At 50.2% G+C, this 17,094-nt stretch overlaps 1 protein-coding gene across 1 annotated transcript in view; it reads right to left on the bottom strand.

The window, feature by feature from the left end:
* Nucleotides 1–7,282: 7,282 nt before the first annotated feature.
* The window catches only part of GPC3 (glypican 3), a 422,120-nt gene continuing 412,308 nt past the window's right edge, over nt 7,283–17,094 (bottom strand). Inside the window, exon 8 of the mRNA XM_042974938.1 lies at nt 7,283–7,801. Within this exon, the coding sequence (XP_042830872.1) occupies nt 7,632–7,801 (170 nt within the window). The 3' untranslated portion in view covers nt 7,283–7,631. The remainder of the gene's footprint in view (nt 7,802–17,094) is intronic.

Consider the following 17,094-nt stretch of genomic DNA (forward strand, 5'->3'; position numbering starts at 1 on the left):
ACTATAGCCATACCCAAGTTCTAGAAAAGCGTGAGACAATAAAGCTTTCTTGTTGGTAAAATGGCAGAAAACGACGTACCAGTCTAAGTCAAGCAAGCCAAGGGTTACTAAGGAACGCTCTATCGGTGGTAGGTTAGACCTGAGGATTACGGTCAAATTTCACATTTGGTCAGGTCAGTGCTCGGTGGCCTCGCTGTGTAGATGTGGGGACTTCAGGTACTGATTGTCTGAGGGAAAGTGAGTAGTTTCCACCCCATGTGCCAGTGCTGTGGCCCCTCAAATTGACGTTCATTCCACAGACTTCTGTGGCACTGCCTTGTGTGAGAGTGGAGCTCGGTGTTGGGCGAGATCCCGGGCTGAATGGTCTCACTGACTATAAGCAGAAGACACACGTTGTTATTTGGAACTCCCTGCGCTCCAGAAGCTTCTCCTGCCACAGGGATGGTGTCGGGGAGGCAATGCGGGAAGGCTGCACCTTTCTATAATTTCCAGCAGGTTGAAACGGCATCGCTATCTACGGAACGTGAAGTAAACCTCATCAGCCCCGTGAACTGTGAAACCGAAGTCATGCCTCTCTTTGTTCTGTGGCAGGAAAAAAAATCCAAAACGGTTTGCGGGGAGAGGGCAGAAGAAACCCACCTCTATTAAATCCGAGTAATCTGTGCCCTACCCGCCTCCTCGTTTTTCGTCTTGCCGCATATACCTTTGCTCCTTCGGGGTGAAGTAAAATTTGCAAATCCTCAGTTGCGGGAGCACCTCGGTGAGCGGTCCCGGTGACCCCTGCAGAAAAGAGACGTTTTCGTTTCCAGTGGGACAAACGTGTGCCCGGGCAGCGGCATCATCTGAGGCACCGAATGAAGATGACCGACCGCTGGGAGTGTTTTCGAGAGCAGGAGCACTTCCTCTCTGCTTCCTTAGTGAATTCTGTCCTTTCGGGGGTGGTTTCCTTGAGCAGTCTGGCTTGGGGGCGCGGGGAAAAGGGGGTTTACCTGATTCCACCGTGGGAGTTTCATCCGCCCCCTGGATGGTTCGGTGTAGGCCCGTGTCTAGACTGATTACAAAAGCGCCAACCAAACAAAATAAATACCTACCGTCTCACAGAAAAGGCACGAAAGCAAACAGTACGAGCGAGGAGAACAATGCCTCTGTTGTGACAGAGAGTCTTGCTGAGGATGACTGAATTCCCGCACCCCCAGGTTCCAGTTTGTAAGGGCAACATTAACCGTCTCGAAGCAGGCCCTGGCTTGAACGCGTTCATTTGGAAAGGCAATGTGTTCTGTCAGATGAGGGTTTTTTTTTTCTCGACTGCCGCGAGAATCAAGATGCGGATCCGTACGACGAAGTCTGTCCGTACGCACGTTTCTGGAACACAGGTTTCAGAAACCAGCCTTGGCTCTTAGCTGGACAACGTGACGGTTGGTTCACTCTGCTCTTTCAAGGGGACGCAGCACATGTAAGGTGATGGAGAGGCCCCCGAGTCTGTTCTGACTTTGCACCTGCCTGGCTGTGCAACCTAAGGCGTGTCTCTTGGCCTCTCCGGGCCTCAGCTTCTATGTCTGTAAAACGAGCGAGCGGGGGTGTCACGGTGGGCTTGGGACTCCAGCAGAGCAGAGCAAACGCAACAATTTCAGTGCCTAAAGGTACCGGAGTCCGGGGATTTCCACCCCCAAAGAAAGCTATAATTACCATTTGTCCGAAAGAGCTCTCAGACATGCCGTCTCAAGCCGAAGCTCCAGTTAAGCGACCGTCACGTCAGGGTCACCTCCGACCGACGCCAGGTCGGCACGCAACGGGGTGGCCGGCACGTCACGTGATCCAAGGCACATTTGTTTGGCCAACAGGTTCGTGTCGCCTGAGGCGGGACCCTTGGCTCGCTCGTCTCTTTTCTCAACGTGCACGCACTGAACGCCGACCCCGGGCTAGGCCCCGGGGAAACGTTTCTCCCGGAGTCCCGTGCCTGCCTCTTCCCTCCTTCTTCCCGGCTCTTCTTGACTTTGGTGGTTTGTGGTCTCAGGTACAAAGGGTTGAACTACACATACTGCTCAGTTCGTGGTGTATCGTCGGGGTTGGTCTGCATAAGCCCCCCCTCCTGCTTTGTCTGACTCATTCATTATTCTTTTTATCCCCAAAGCCCACTCCCGTGTAGCGGCCGCCACTCTAACACGGCCAGTGTGTATCTCCCGGTGCGCGTGTATTTTTGGAAAACGTGTGTTGTCCTCCGCGAAAGCACCTTGGTTCATTTCAATGCTGGGAAGCTACCGACGTAGCCTGTTCGGTTCCTTGGTTTGTCTTCACTCTACGATTTTAAGAAACATCCACGCTGCTGGCTGTACGTGCTGTCCATTGCTCCTACCCACTACGTAACACTCCACGCGCCCCCCACACCCTGCCTCGCCCCTCTCCGTGGACAGGCACGCTGGTGTCCAGTAGGGCCCCACGACGAGTAGCCTCGTGTGGGGTCCGTGACGGACCCGTGTCGCGCTATTCTGCCCGAGACACCCTTCCCCCCTTCATAATCTGGACAATTTCTACAGTTTCTTCAAGTCTTCTTGACTTGCTCTTTTCAAAAACGGGACAATCTTATCCTTTCTTCTACACTGTCTTCAAGGGTTATATCCCGGACCCATCGACCATAACATGTACCATTCTGGTCTCTTGCGCATCCCACATACACTCCTGTTATAGCGTTTCTACTGCACGGTCATTTCTTTTCTTTTTTTAACTTATTTTGAGGTAATCTCTACCCCCAACGTGGGGCTTGAACTCACAACCCCGAGATCAAGAGTTGTGTGCTCCACCAACTGAGCCAGCCAGGTGCCCCCGGTACCATGATTTCTTGTCTGTCTCCCTCAGTATATGTGAACGAAGCCCACACGACACAGGCTCTGGCACAAAGCATCGCTCAGGCAATTCTTACGATAATGACTACTGGCTTCATCAAACACTGATTAAGCACCAACTGCATGCGAGTCCTGCCCTCTATTTTTGACGCGAATCACTCAAAGTCAATATACTTACTTCTAAATCTATAAAAGTGAATGAAAAGTCATGAGCTTATTTCGTCGGCTCCTTGGCCAACCTAGCAGACCTCTATCCAGACGAGTGCTATCTCCTTTCAAGAGGTACAGTGTCTTCGAAATGTCTAGGACTTTTCTTTGGGAAAAAACCCTCCACAGCCCATAGCACGTTCTTTGGAATCTTCTCAGGGAGGCCTTTGTTTCCCGAAGGCAGACCCGATTTTTGGAAACAGCTAAGAGCCACTTGGCAGTAAATCCAGCGAATGAGGTGGGTGATGAAGCCGAAGAACATTAGTTTTTGGTTCCAAACAAGGTGTGACTATAAAAAACGGAGCCTAATTTTCTTATACTCTACATAAACTGGCTCGAGAGCAACTTCAAAAGAAGACTTCCAAAAACGCTGTGGCCTTGGCAAGAAAAAAATCGCTCTAGTACATGCACGCACACACACACACACACACACACACACTCTCCCCACTGCCCCACGTACGGCATATGGTGCCTGCCCCAGCATCCAGACAAGTAAAACCAAAGCCCTTGGAATTTAGTTGTAAGAAGGACACCTGGGGGTTTCAGTCGGCCCGAGGCTCATCGTTCACGCAGTGCGTACCGTGGCTTCTAGACAAGTGTCTATTTTCCAGGACTGCTCTGGTGGAGGTCCCGGGCTTCTGTGGCACATAACTACCCACGCTCCGTTCCGCCCGGGCTCGAGCAGCACCATGGGCTCAGCCGAGAGCAGGACAGCACAAGAGGACCACTGACCCCCTGGAGCACGGAGCAGGGCTGAAGGGGACGAAGGAGCTGTTTCGAACAACAAGACAAATCCAGAAGAGGCAAGAGTCAGTGATTGAAAATTCCTGGCGCGGAAAATCCAGGAAGGCAGCTTTAGGCTTAACCTAATAAAGACTGATTCCTCTTATGGAATTGTATGTTTAGGATAAGTCTCGTGTGTGTGAATATACATACACAGAGAAAGAAAGACTGGAAGGATATAAATAAAAATATTTAATAGTAAATATCCATGGGGGATGGAATTAGGGGGTAAATGCCCTTTTTAAAACTTTATATAATGCTGTATTGTTAGAATTTTTATTACCGGGGCGCCTGGGTGGCTCAGTCGGTTAAGCGTCCCACTTCGGCTCAGGTCACGATCTCGCGGTTTGTGAGTTCGAGCCCCGCGTCAGGCTCTGTGCTGACAGTGTGGAGCCTGCTTGAGATTTTCTCTCTAAATAAACTTTAAAAAACAGACTTTTTGGGGGGGCGCCTGGGTGGCTCAGTCGGTTGAGCATCCGACTTCGGCTCAGGTCACGATCTCACGGTTTGTCGGTTCCAGCCCCACGTCAGGCTCTGTGCTGACGGCTCGGAGCCTGGAGCCTGCTTCGGATCCTGTGTCTCCCTCGCTCTCTGCCCCTCCCCCGCTCACACTCTGTCTCTCTCTCTCTCTCTCAAAAAATAAACATTAAAAAAATTTAAAAAACAGACTTTTTATCACCTATATGTATTTCTCTTGCATAAAATAAGCTTGCTAAAATTTGGAGGTAACCAGCAACCAAATAGGCTACTTGATGACCTAGTGAGGAGCCCTGCCTTAGGCAGGAATCAAATGAAGATTGTGGGATGAGCCAGCTGGTCTTTTCCAGCCTAGGGATTCCATATACCCCTCTATGATTTAACCTTGTTCAAGTACCAGAGTGGGGCTGGTGGATTTTCACACGTGCATTCGATGAGACAGAGGCCCAGGAACTTCCAACAAGAGGGGCCAACTTCCCAGCTGCCAGGCCCATTCTAAGGACAAAATAGTCATCTTACCATAATTCATGTGTAGGAAGTTTAAATCAAAGGGTAGAACGAACACTTCAAAACTGAAAAGCCACCCAACTAGCCGTGCAACTGGATTCTGAACTAGAGGAATAGAAAATATAGAAGGACAGGAAAAGACATGGATAGAAAGTGAAAAGAGACAGGCTATTGGGTGTAAGAAAACGTCAATAAAAGATGGCAGAGTGTCCATGGTTTGTACATGGGTGTGGTTATCCATTTTAATCCCGAGCATTTAGTTGAAGCCAGCGGACCACGGACATCCCAGAAGAGCGGTCTTCTGCCGCCATCACTGAGCCTTGACGGACCCAAGCGGACAGGCCGTGTACCAAGACAGCACGCGCGCTGGATGGCTTGGGTCGTGTTCTGGCCGCTGAAGCATGTCAGATATGACCGTAGGCTACAGAAGTCCTGAGAGGTGTCCAGGAACAGCACATACGTGACGTCAGTGCTGGGCAAGACAACGAACGGCCCTACAAAATGAGAGCAACAAAGAGGCTATCTTGCCCTGATTCTCCACTTTACAAGAGGGAAACTGAGGCCTGGAGAGGGGAAGTGAATGAGAAGGGTGTGGAAAAGCTGACAGTCCTGGGGCACCCGGCTGGCTGTCGGTGGAGCATGTGACTCTTGACCTCGGGGTTGTGAGTTCGAGCCCCACGTTGGGTGTAGGGATTACATAAAGATAAAATCTTAAAAAAAATAAAAGCTGACAATTCCTTTCATCTCCCAGAGAGGAAGAATGGACTTTACAACAGTCCTCTCCTGCTCACAGGCATAAAACCTGGCCTCAGAACCACAAATTATTTTTACCACATTAAATAAAAGCCTTCCTGCAGAAGGGGCCGTTATCAGGCGATAAGTCAGCTCTGGTTCCTTCTTCCGGTCTGGTGTTATAGTATCGCACTCTGAGTCCGAGGAGGAAACCTTCGCAGTATTCGGGTTTCCTGAATCCAAGAACAAAGATTCCTACAAATCCCGTTCAGACACAGAAATGATGGTTTGAAAAAGATAATTCCCTTTCCAGTCTTACCAGCTGCTACAAATCACTGAAACCAGATTCACAAATACAACTGATCGTGGTCCACGACCAAAGCAACCGAAGGAAACGCTGCACCCAACGTCTCCAATTTGTGTTTGTGAAAATGTCTGCAACGGATGAAAATAAATAATGGACGCCTGGGGTCCTCAGGAGACCCTGACAGAAGTGTGTTGGTGACAGCAGGACGAGGGGGGACGAGAAGTCGTGAGAGATTACGCCTCCTGCGTCCCGCACGGTGACCTCTTGCCATGGGATGGAAATTGGAGACCCTGGCTGGGACCAGCTTCTAGATTCAAAGGGGACTCTCGGGTCCCCTCCTTGATCTTTGCTCGTGCTCCTTGGCCGTGTCTCAGCCTCTCTTATCCTTTATACTCATTCGGCTCCTCCTGTCCTTGCCCTCAGGGAGGAGTTGAGCTTCTGCTCACGAGAAAGAATCGATAACGTTTCCGTCGAGCTGAGCTGGCTAAACGGGCAAGACGCTAGGCATCGTAACAGCGGCAAGTTGGGGATCCCCGAGGTGCCCTGGCAGCAGAACGTCTAAACCTCGACACCTGGGCCATTATCGCCCGTGACGTTGCGTTTGTGGAGACCAGCTGCCAAGTTGTCATACCGGCCTACGACGGACAGGGAGCAGGTACTGAAGTTAGCACGGCCATCAGACCTTTTGCTGCGGGAGAACAGGGATCGCATCGTCGGCGTTCTACCGTCTCCAGCATCTGGTACGGTAGCTGACACGCAATGGGGACCCGAAACCTAGCTGTTGAATAAACAGGTGTTGAAGAAGCCGCCTGTGGCCAAGAGTGAACGCGGCTGCTTCCTATACACCGTGGCTTTCCTGGTGCCAACCTTTGCAACCTGAGCCAGGGCAGGTGCTGGGCCTGTCACGTGGCGGCCCCCGGACACGGGTGACAGAGAGTAAGCCTGAGACAACAGCAGAGAGGCTTGGGGAATCGTGTCTTTGCGCCGTTACGATTTCCCGGACCCGTGTCTCTGGGTTAGGGGAAGGGAGAATGTTGATCACGTGACTGTACGTGAGTCACACAGAGGGTTTCTCTTTGGGCAAAGCTTTTTCAGCAGAGGGAAATTTGTCAATGGAGATAGGAACTTTCTGGGACACCTTTGGTCTCAAAGGCAAGAAACATACTCTACGACACTCCAAGATTTCTACGTGCAGATTATGCACCGGGAGTGTTTTGCCAGGGGCGGCTCTGACTGGGGCCGGGGGCCAGGACTCCTACCCAGTCAAAAGGTGGGCAAGGAGGTGGGGCCGAAGGACCTCACTGACACCTGATGGGATTTTCCCCTGCCGAACAGAAAGCTGGGTGAGGAGGAGGAGAATCCCCACACGGTCGCCGTGTACACGGGCTTACAAAAAACACCCGAGGCACTTTTATTTGAGCATTTATTATTTTTTTTTTTCCAAAGAAATCCATGCAAAGGGAAAGAGAAAGAGAGAGACGGAGAGAGAAAGACATGGTAACCATGTTCTAGCAGCCAAACATAGGAAAATAATTTGGCACAACTTGAGTGTTTTTTTTTTTTTTCTTTGCAAAAAGACGATCTACACTACCACTAAAATTTACCTTCCTCAAAGACGCCATTTGATTTTCGAAAACGTCACACGCGGTTAGTCTTCTACTTAATGGCCGGAGGAGGTATACAAGATAAAAAAATAGAAAAAAAGAAGAAGGTGGGTCCCCTTCTAGGGGGGGACCACAGGGTGCTGAAGGGCAGCACGTGTGCGGTGCACTAGGAAGTCAGTGCACCGGGAAGAAAAACCACGCCACACAGATCGCCAAGCTGGTTAGAACCTTCAGGGGGAAGTGGCCGCTCCCCAGGTTGTGAGAGGCCGCTATCTCATTGTCCTTCTGATTCACGTGCTGCTTGTTTCCAGGAGCATCATCCACATCCAGATCGTAAGCCAGTTCTGCCGAAAGAAAAGAAGAAGGTGAAATACAGGAGAGCATCAGCTGTGGGCCAGCCGTGACTCCAGCATCTGTCTGGAATGTTGGGATGCCCCAGCTCTCGTGGAAAGCATGGCTGCCAGGAGATGGGGAGGTGCCGGGGGGTGGTGCGGCCCCCCAGCGGAAGGGGATGGCTAGAGGGGCTCTTTGCAGAGGTCACACCAACGGGGAGAGGCTGACTTCTCCCCCCCCCTTTGGCTCCACTCACACCCAAGGGGGCACACTGGCACTTTGTAACATCTCCCCGCAGGCAAGGCTGTGCTGGAAGGTCATTTTCACCACATCTCACCGGTATTAAAATGTAAGGTGCTGGGGGGTGGGGGGTGACTATGTGTGTGCCCTTGTGTGTACATGTGTCAGAGGGCTGGGAGACGTTGCAGACCCCCAGTGTGACTTTCCTGGGCCCTGCGCCCCATAGATTTTCTCCTGGGAACCTTGCTTGAATTAGAGTCAAGACAGTGTAGTTTGCCATTAAAAGTTGTTTATTTTTCCCAAATATTTCTTCTCCGATCTTTGCGGTCGTCTTTTTATGCCACCCCTCAAAACACACACACACACACACACACACACACACACACACAGCAAAATCAATCTAATGCATAGGATTTAAACTGATACTAAGCAAAGACCAAGGAGAGGCTGAAGGGCAAGGGCTTTCCTTCTTTGACCACCCACCATTTATGAGATATGCTCACGATTCTGAAAAAGAAATTGGGATGTTGACGTCGGCCTAATTTGAACATCTCTCAGAAGGCAAATCTGAGTAGATAATGGTGTATCAGGAGATTCAAGACGGCCAACCCTGGAGCAGAGGTCAGTTTCTTTCAGATTTGCTTTTCCAGATTTAGAACTCAATTCTACTCCCGTGGCTTTTCTAGACTCTGTCGCCAATGTGGCTATTTCAATAGCTTGGGAAGGTGATGCGATGTGAGTGCCCTCAGCAGCCAACTGTCCTGTGGCCAGCGGAGCTGGAAAGATCCCTTGGGGACACTGAGATGCAGAGCAAAAGGCACAGAGGAAATGATTGGGATTCTACAGAGGGAAGGAAGGAAGGGGAAGGAAGAGCTCCTCTTACAAGGGATGAAACAGTAAGTCACAGGAAGACAGTGTGGGGACTCAGCTGGTCCAGGATGCCTGCAGAGCAGCGCCAGGGCCCGGGGCTGCTCTGAAGCTGGCAATGGTTAGAGCAGGCAGCAAGGTCAAGGTGATCAAAGCCAGGGGGGATTACACAGACTGCAACACTCCTCTCCAAAAGGGCTACTGTAGTTTCTAATGCCACCGGCAATGATGAGAAAAGCGACTTACCGGCCTCATTTGCAAAAAGATAACGTGGTCAGCATTCGATGATATATCAAGGTTTCATTAATTGTATGTATTTGATTGCTGCACAGATCAACTTTTGCTCTGCCTTAGTTTACTAGTTACGTTTCTTAACGCTTAAGGGTTCATATCCTTCGCCTTTTTATCTGACAGGTATTAAGGTTTTTCCTATTCATTGGAATATATATTTTATTGAATCCTTTGCCGATCATATTTGATACAATGTTTCTGTTTTGTTGTTAAGTACACTTGCTTTTCATTGCCGTACCAAGAAACTTTTCACATATATGAATCTGACTACATTCTGCTTCTCTAAAGCTGAGAAAGTTTTTTGCCTTGAGGGCCAGTAAGAATTCAAATCCAATTTTCCAGGGAACCCTCTTACCCAGGGAAAAGCGACTCACCAGACTATAATCTGGATTCCCTCTCCCTGTAAAATAAATACATACAAAGAAAATAAAAAGAAGAAAAAAACAAAGAGCAGTGCTCTGTTTGGAGGTCAGACGTCTTTCTCTGAAAGCTGAACTATGCAGAGCACACAGGCAAGGCCGAGGTCAGCACGGGCTCAGGTCATGATCGGATTTCACCAAAGCTGAGAACACATATGGCTCTATCTGTTGAAAGCGCAGCCTTGAGTCTCGAGGCAACTTCTCAACTTAAATGCAGGGGAGTATTTTTAGGGTTGACCTGAATGACAGAACTCTGAGCCTTGCTTCCAGATTCCTTTTCCGGATATTCCCTTTGCCCAACGTCAAGATGAAACAACATCTATTAATGTTACCACCGGGCCCCTGTGCTATTTGTTTTGCTCTTCAAATAATCCGGGAACACTGAACGGTTTCGTGTACTAGAGCAGTGACGGTAAGCCCGGCAGACGCCAAGTCTGGTAGTTTCTAATCTCCTGTGCCACCAAAGACCTCTTTTGTTATTTTTATCTCTTGGACCCTTTGTTTGGGAATCATAAAAAGGACTACCAGTTAGTGAGTCCTCACTGTGTGCCAGGCACTGTACTAAGATATTTACATACGTTATCTCATTTAATTTAAGCTCCTCAACAGTGTTGCAAGGTAGCCGTTATGATTCCCATTTTACTGATGAGGAAGCTCCAACCCAGGTTACTTTTTTGCCCATATCTGCACAGCTGGTAAGTGACAGAGGTGCTATTTGAACACAGGTCTGACTCTGAAACTTCACACGAAGCTATGCCACCTCTTGAACAATTTTGTGTATCAAATAGACTGTAGCGATTTAAGTAGCAATGTATTTGTTTCTTGAATAAAAAAAAATCCACCTTGATTAGGAAAATACGTACTGCCAAAGAGAACTTCTCAAAAGCGTGAGAAGAGTCCAGTGTTTCCACGTGAAAGTGATCGCATACTTTTTTGAGTAGCATTATTAAGCTTTGTGCAATTCTGAAAAGAGCTCTGGGTTTGAGGACCGAAAATGGAAATTATGTCACTTCTATTTCTCTGAAGAAATCAGCAATGATGGTCAGGGCTATTCGATTCCCCAAGCACAAAGCTGGCCTGAGTTTTCCATCTCCAAAGGGCCCCCGGGAATATTCGGAATACCTCTGTATGCTTCCGAAGCTGTGGCTAAAGGTTTCGTGAGGCTCCCCGTCTAACAGCAGCAACCCTACGGCTGTACGGCTGGGCTTTTATGGCTTACATTGATGCGAGTCTCACCAAAGACACATTCTGGGCCTGGGCCACCATCATGGAGATTAGTGACAAAGGGGACAGCTTAGTATGACGATGAAGCATTATAGGAGATAGAGGAAAGACCAGTTTTGGTCAAAGATGAATGTGGACAGGGGCGCCTGGGTGGCTCAGTCGGTTGGGCGTCCGACTCCAGCTCAGGTCATGATCTCACGGTCTGTGAGTTCGAGCCCCGCATCAGGCTCTGGGCTAATGGCTTGGAGCCTGGAGCCTGCTTCTGATTCTGTGTCTCCCTCTCTCTCTGCCCCTCCCCCATTCATGCTCTGTCTCTCTCTGTCTCAAAAATAAATTAAAAAACGTCAAAAAAAAAATTAAAAAAAAAAAAAGATGAATGTGGACAACCCTGGATGGGGGGGGGGGGTTATAATCCAGTTTAATTCAACAAACTTAATGGTAGCCTACAAGGTCCCAAGCATTGAGCTAGAAGGTTGGAGAAAGACTTAGTGCCTGCCTTTAGGAATCCCGCCCTCTGGCAAGGAAAACAGACTAATACACAAACCAACCAGATACTTGGCAGAAGGTCATGAGGGCTCAGATAGAGGCACAAGCAGAATACGTTGGGGAGAGACATCTCCAAATAGAAGGATCTGGGAAGACTTCTCAGAACAACTGGGATATAATCTACACCACGAAGGATGGATGGAACTACGGCAGAGCTGAATGAGTTGGTCATTCATTTCCGGCAGGGGGTTCACCTTGAGCGAAACCACCAATATTAGGGAGTGCAGGTAGGGCATGCTCAGGGGGAGAGAGGTAAGGCAGGAAGGACAAGTAAGGGCCAAATCATGATGGATTGGGAATGCTAAGACTTCACTCTGTGGGCAATAGGGAGCCACTGAAGGTTTTTAAAAGTAAGAAAATCACAGTCTGATCTGTGTTTTTTAGGAAGATCATTGTTAACGGTTTGTAGGACAGCCCTAAGTGGGAGAGATTGTCAGACATCTTAGAAAACACAAGAAGCCTGTGGAAAAACTATCTGGAGATCAGCCAGTAGCAGATACAATTAAAAAAAAAAAACCTACAAAAGAGTGGGGCACCTGGGTGGCTCAGGAGCACCTGACTCTTGATCTCAGCTCAGGTTATGGTCTCGCAGTTTGTGGGTTCGAGCCCCACATCAGGGCCTGCTTGGGATTCTCTCTCTTCCTTTCTCTTCCCTCCCCATTGTGCACATGCATGCACTCTTTTTCCCTCTCCAAATAAATAAACTTAAAAAAACCAAACCTACAAAAGAGCTAAATCTACACCATACCAAAACCTTCTCATTTTGCTACAAACTAGATCTATTATGACAATCATTTGAAATCATTCTCTTTTTAAATTATTTTTTAATGCTTATTTATTCTTGAGAGAGAGAGAGACAGAGAGAGAAGGGCAGAGAGAGAGGGAGACACAGCATCCGAAGCAGGCTTCAGGCTCTGAGCTGTCAGCACAGAGCCCGAAATGGGGCTCGAACCCACGGACCATGAGATCATGACCTGTGCCAAAGTCGGATGCTTAACCAGCTGAGCCACCCAGGCACCCCTTAAACCATTCTCTTTTCAATCATTCATGTCTTCGTTTATCAGTGATTTTCCAGAATATATCTTTGCTCTATTAGGTACATACTAGAAAACGCACACAAATTGTTTCTACCACGCGATTGTCAGTGAAACGTTTTAGGCCAGCGAGGAGATCTCACGCTAAACCCAGAAACTGGCTTCTATGTGTAATCACTTTAACTACACCTAGAGGGTAGAGCCAACAATTTGTACTAATTACACACTCAGCTCTGACTCTCATTTTGCCCTCCTTAGTGCTGCAGATTAGGTAATCTCTTCATTTATTTCTTTTCCTAAGTAAACCCTACACCCAGTGTGGGGTTTGAACTCGCAATCCCGAGATCAAGAGTCACGTGCTCTACTGACTGAGTCAGCCAGGCGCCCCTAGATAATCCCTTTACAACAGCTGTCAGTCATGAAGGGCTGAGCTTTGCGTTGAAAAGTTTTTCTGAGTTGCGCAAAGCACTCAGTGGGGAACCCTCCAGCCTTAGTTACTCAGAGTCGCCCAGTGGAGTCCCTAAGAAAGGCTGTCCCACCCGCAGAGTCTGGAGCCCTGGCTCAGCCACTAGTTGCCAAAGGAGAACTATGGCAACTCATTTCCCTCTACTCTGAGCGTCTGCCATTCCTTCTGCCCCAATCAGGGCGCTGGACTGGATGAACTCTCCGTTCCCTTCTGGTTTTATTTCCCTCCGATCACCGTGCTCCCGGAGCCCAAGTGGGGGACACGGTCTTCGCCAGGCTGCCGTCCTCCCTCTACCCACACCAGCCAAGCGGCTCTGTCCCCAGCAGAACCCCCATAAGCAAGCCGCTTCTCTTTGGATGTGAGTTTTTCTGGTGATGTTCATCGGCTACCAAGTTCTGCATCCTCCTTCTGCTGGAGCCGATCTAACCTTGCATAAGAGACGCCGGCAATACACAGACGTGCGCCGGACCGCGGTTTTCTTTAAATCGTGGCGTAACGACTGGCGCTGAAGCCAGGACACGCGAAGCTTCGGGGGAGAAGTGGCCGGACCCCGGGGTGCACCGAGCAGGCGCGCACGGGCGGCGCCGGAAGATCTGTCGGCCAGTGAGACAAGCCCGCGGGCTCCTCCGAAGCCGCTGGGGTCTCGAGTGCGTAACGGGACGCAAACGCTCACCCTCGGACCGCACGGGCCCCCGAGGACAGCGGCACGCCGCTGCCGGGCCTCGCCCGCGCCAGCGGGCGGGCCTCCCAGGGCAGCCTGGAAGGAGAGCTGCCATCAAAATTCAGGGGAGAGAGCGCTGCCACTGAGCCAGGCTTGGGGGGCTCTTCCTTGCCAAGCCTGCGGCGGCAGATGGCTTCAGCCCGGCCCCGACGGAGCAGCGGAGCGACGCCGCCATCCCCGCGCTTCGCGCTTGCCGTGCACGGTTGGCTCCCGAGGCAGGACCGTGTGAAACCTTCGGCCCGTCGCCTGGCGGACCCCGGACGCTAAAAGCGGGGAAACGTCGGCACAAAGCGTGCTCCCCGCGCTACTGCTCACTCCGCCGGCCACTCACGGCCGCCCTCGGGCGCTGCCACTCGCTTGAGAATCCCCGACCCATCTTGCTTTTCCTCGCCCTTCCCGTCAACGCCACCCTCCGTCCCGCCACATCGAGCCCCGCTCCTCTGTGAGCTTTCGGGTGCCGAACGACCACCTGGGTTTGAAAGCGGAAGAAAGTGACTTTGTTCATGACCCCGGGGGCCTCCGGGAGTCTAGGTTCTCTGCTTCGCAGGTCGGGCAGGGGGAAGCCGGCCCATCTGGGGGCCTCCGGGTCTTAACTGGTCTACTGGGACCCCTTTCGGAACGGGCCCGTTTCACGATACGCCTTCGCGGCGCGCAAGTGAGTTGCCCATTTTGTGTGCGAAGTGACTGTAAGTTCTGGGAATAACCCAACGGCCTCTCCTGGAAGAGGGCTGGGCGAGGAGATGCTCACTGCATTTCCGACAGCCCGGGCCAGCTGCCAACGTCCTCAGTCACAATGATGGGATGTGGAAAAATACGGTGGCTTTCCCCATCAGTAGAGGCGTGGCCTCTCCTAAGGTGGCTTCTGTCGCTCGATCCGGGGTAGCTGTGGCTTCAGGTTACACTGCAGCGGGCTGTGGGTACACAAAGCCATGGCATGCTTTCTTTCCTAAAGATACGGGAGGGAAAAGCACACCATCTTATACTAAACCACGCAAGGCCGTATGAGGGAGTAGAAGACTAACGATGCACGGGGCGCCTGGGTGGCTCAGCGCGTCGAACATCCAACTCTTGATTTCGGCTCAGGTCACCATCTCACAGTTTTCGAGAGGGAGCCCCACGTCGGGCTCTGTGCTGACAGCGTGGAGCCTGTGTGGGACTCCGTCTCCCTCTCTCTCTGACCCTCCCCTGCTCGCTCTCGCGGTCTCTCAGAAATAAATAGATTAAAAAGAAAAAAACCAAAAAAGAAACGTACCGTTTGCAAACACGTTTAAGACTTCATAAATTATTTCACGTTTACTAGGACCTTCGGGTCATGTCCGAGGTCCTCCGGAACGGGTGTCCGCTCTGTTCGCCCATGTACGGGGTGCTTCGGTTGGAAGGTCTTCAAAGCACTGTGAGGATACTTGAGTCAGCCGGGCTTCCTACAGTACTCAAAGCTGGACGCTTGGATTCACATACTCCTGATTAATGACCTCAGGTAGGCTTTTCTACGGCAACTTCCTTGTTGAGAGGAACGCCACGGTAACTGCCCTTAACTGGGGCTCAGACTGCTAAGTTTATGGATACAAAACGGTTTCCAGGAGGTTCGACGACTACCGATGCTTCGCTACCGCCATGAGCCATTAAGAAAGGGAGAAACGAAAATATCACTTAACCCCTTTGGAAATTAAACCATTTGACTACAGAATCTGATTGTGACAGGGGCCACCACCGTGCCTCTCTAGGTACGTCATGAGTCAAGCCACATTCCCAGCAGCAGAACAACCGTGTCCTAGAAACCCTGATAGTACGAGTGGGTGGCGTGGGCGCTGGCCCTCCTAAGCCAGCCCCAGAATTACCGCCGCCTTCTGCGGATCTCATGTTGACAGATCCTTCTGACCCGAAGCTGCCGGACGGCTCCACGGGAATCATACCTCATCAAAGCCTTCACTTCCCACAGGAGAAGTTACCTCATGCCATGGGACAGAGACACTGCTCTGCAAGCTCCAGGGGAAAAGATGATGAGAACGGGCTTCGAGAAGGCAAGGGAAGAGAACGTTGGAAAGAGGGGAGGGGTGGCATGGCCCACTGTTTACTGAGAGGTTAAGCAAAGTAAGGACTAAGAAGCAGCTACCCGATGTGTCAACCAGATGGTTCCAGGAGATTGCCGAGAGACGCTCAGCAGGGTGGTTGGGTGAAAAACCAGACAGTACTGAGTTGAGGAGAGAGCGGGAGGTACTACGGGTTCCCTGAACGCTGATCAGCCTTCGGAGAAGTTTGAGAGTGAATGCAACGAGGTGCCGTCACCCCGACGGGGCCTGAGGTATCCTGTCACAATACCTAACTCGTCTGTGCTGCCACGCCTCGTCAGAAGGTGCCTGCAGAGCGCCAACTCGAGACGGCTTTTGGAAATGCCGTATTCTTGTTATCCCTGCTACACGGGCAGCGTGTAGCAGACACTCAGATACCTGCACACCCATGTCTACGGCAGATTATTCGCGATGGCCAAAGGGTGGAAGCAGCCCACGTGTCCATCGGTGGATGAACGAACAAAAGGTGGCACATTCATACGATGGATATCGTTTAGCTATCGAAAGGAACGAGGTGCCGATACGTGCCGCAGCATGGGTAAAACTTGAAGACATGCTGAGTGAAAAGCCAGTCACACAATACTACTCACTCTATGACTCCATGACATGAAATAGAAATAGGCAGAATAAGCAAATTTTGGAGAGTGGTAATGGTTGCACACCATTTTGAATGTAATTAATGTCACTGAATTGCACACTTAATACTTTACACGTTACACATATTTTACCACGATTAAAAGAAAAAAACTATAGAAACCAAAAGACAGTGGCGTTTGGGGCACATGCCAGTTCCTGAAGGGACTTGCATTGCAACTCTAGTGTCTTACTTCGGAGAGGGGTGAGTGTGTGAATGTACCCTATAACAACAGCATCCACCCCCCAATGATACCCCTTCAGTGCTTTGAAAGTCAAGTTGTCCAGGGGCGCCTGGATGGCTCAGTCAGTTAATCGGCCAACTTCGGTTCAGGTCATGATCTCACGGTTCGTAAGTTCGAGCCCCGCGTCGGGCTCTGTGCTGACAGCTCGGAGCCCGGAGCCCGCTTCGGATTCCGTGTCTCCCTCTCTCTCTGCCCCTCCCCTGCTCACGCCCTGTGTTTCTTGAAAATAAATAAATAAATGTTAAAAAAAAACAAAAAAGGAAAAAGAAAGTCAAGTTGTCCAGAAGAATGAAATTGAATGGATATTTAACACTACCCTAGAATTGCAGATGTGGCTCCTCAACTGGGAATGGAGGAAGAGGGGAGCTTTTGTCAAGGATTTTCACTGGAGACCAATTGCTGAAGAGAAATTTGTATACCATCTCAGCAAGATTACATTTATTTTTGTGGCTCACACAGATGATGCTAAGCTGCTAAACCATATTAAAAAAAAAATCAATTAAAGGATGCACTCTGGCCTCATTACTTAAAAAAGCAGTTAATGGTTTA

The sequence above is a fragment of the Panthera tigris genome, chromosome X, assembly GCF_018350195.1.
Source record: "Panthera tigris isolate Pti1 chromosome X, P.tigris_Pti1_mat1.1, whole genome shotgun sequence".
Lineage (NCBI taxonomy): Eukaryota > Metazoa > Chordata > Mammalia > Carnivora > Felidae > Panthera > Panthera tigris.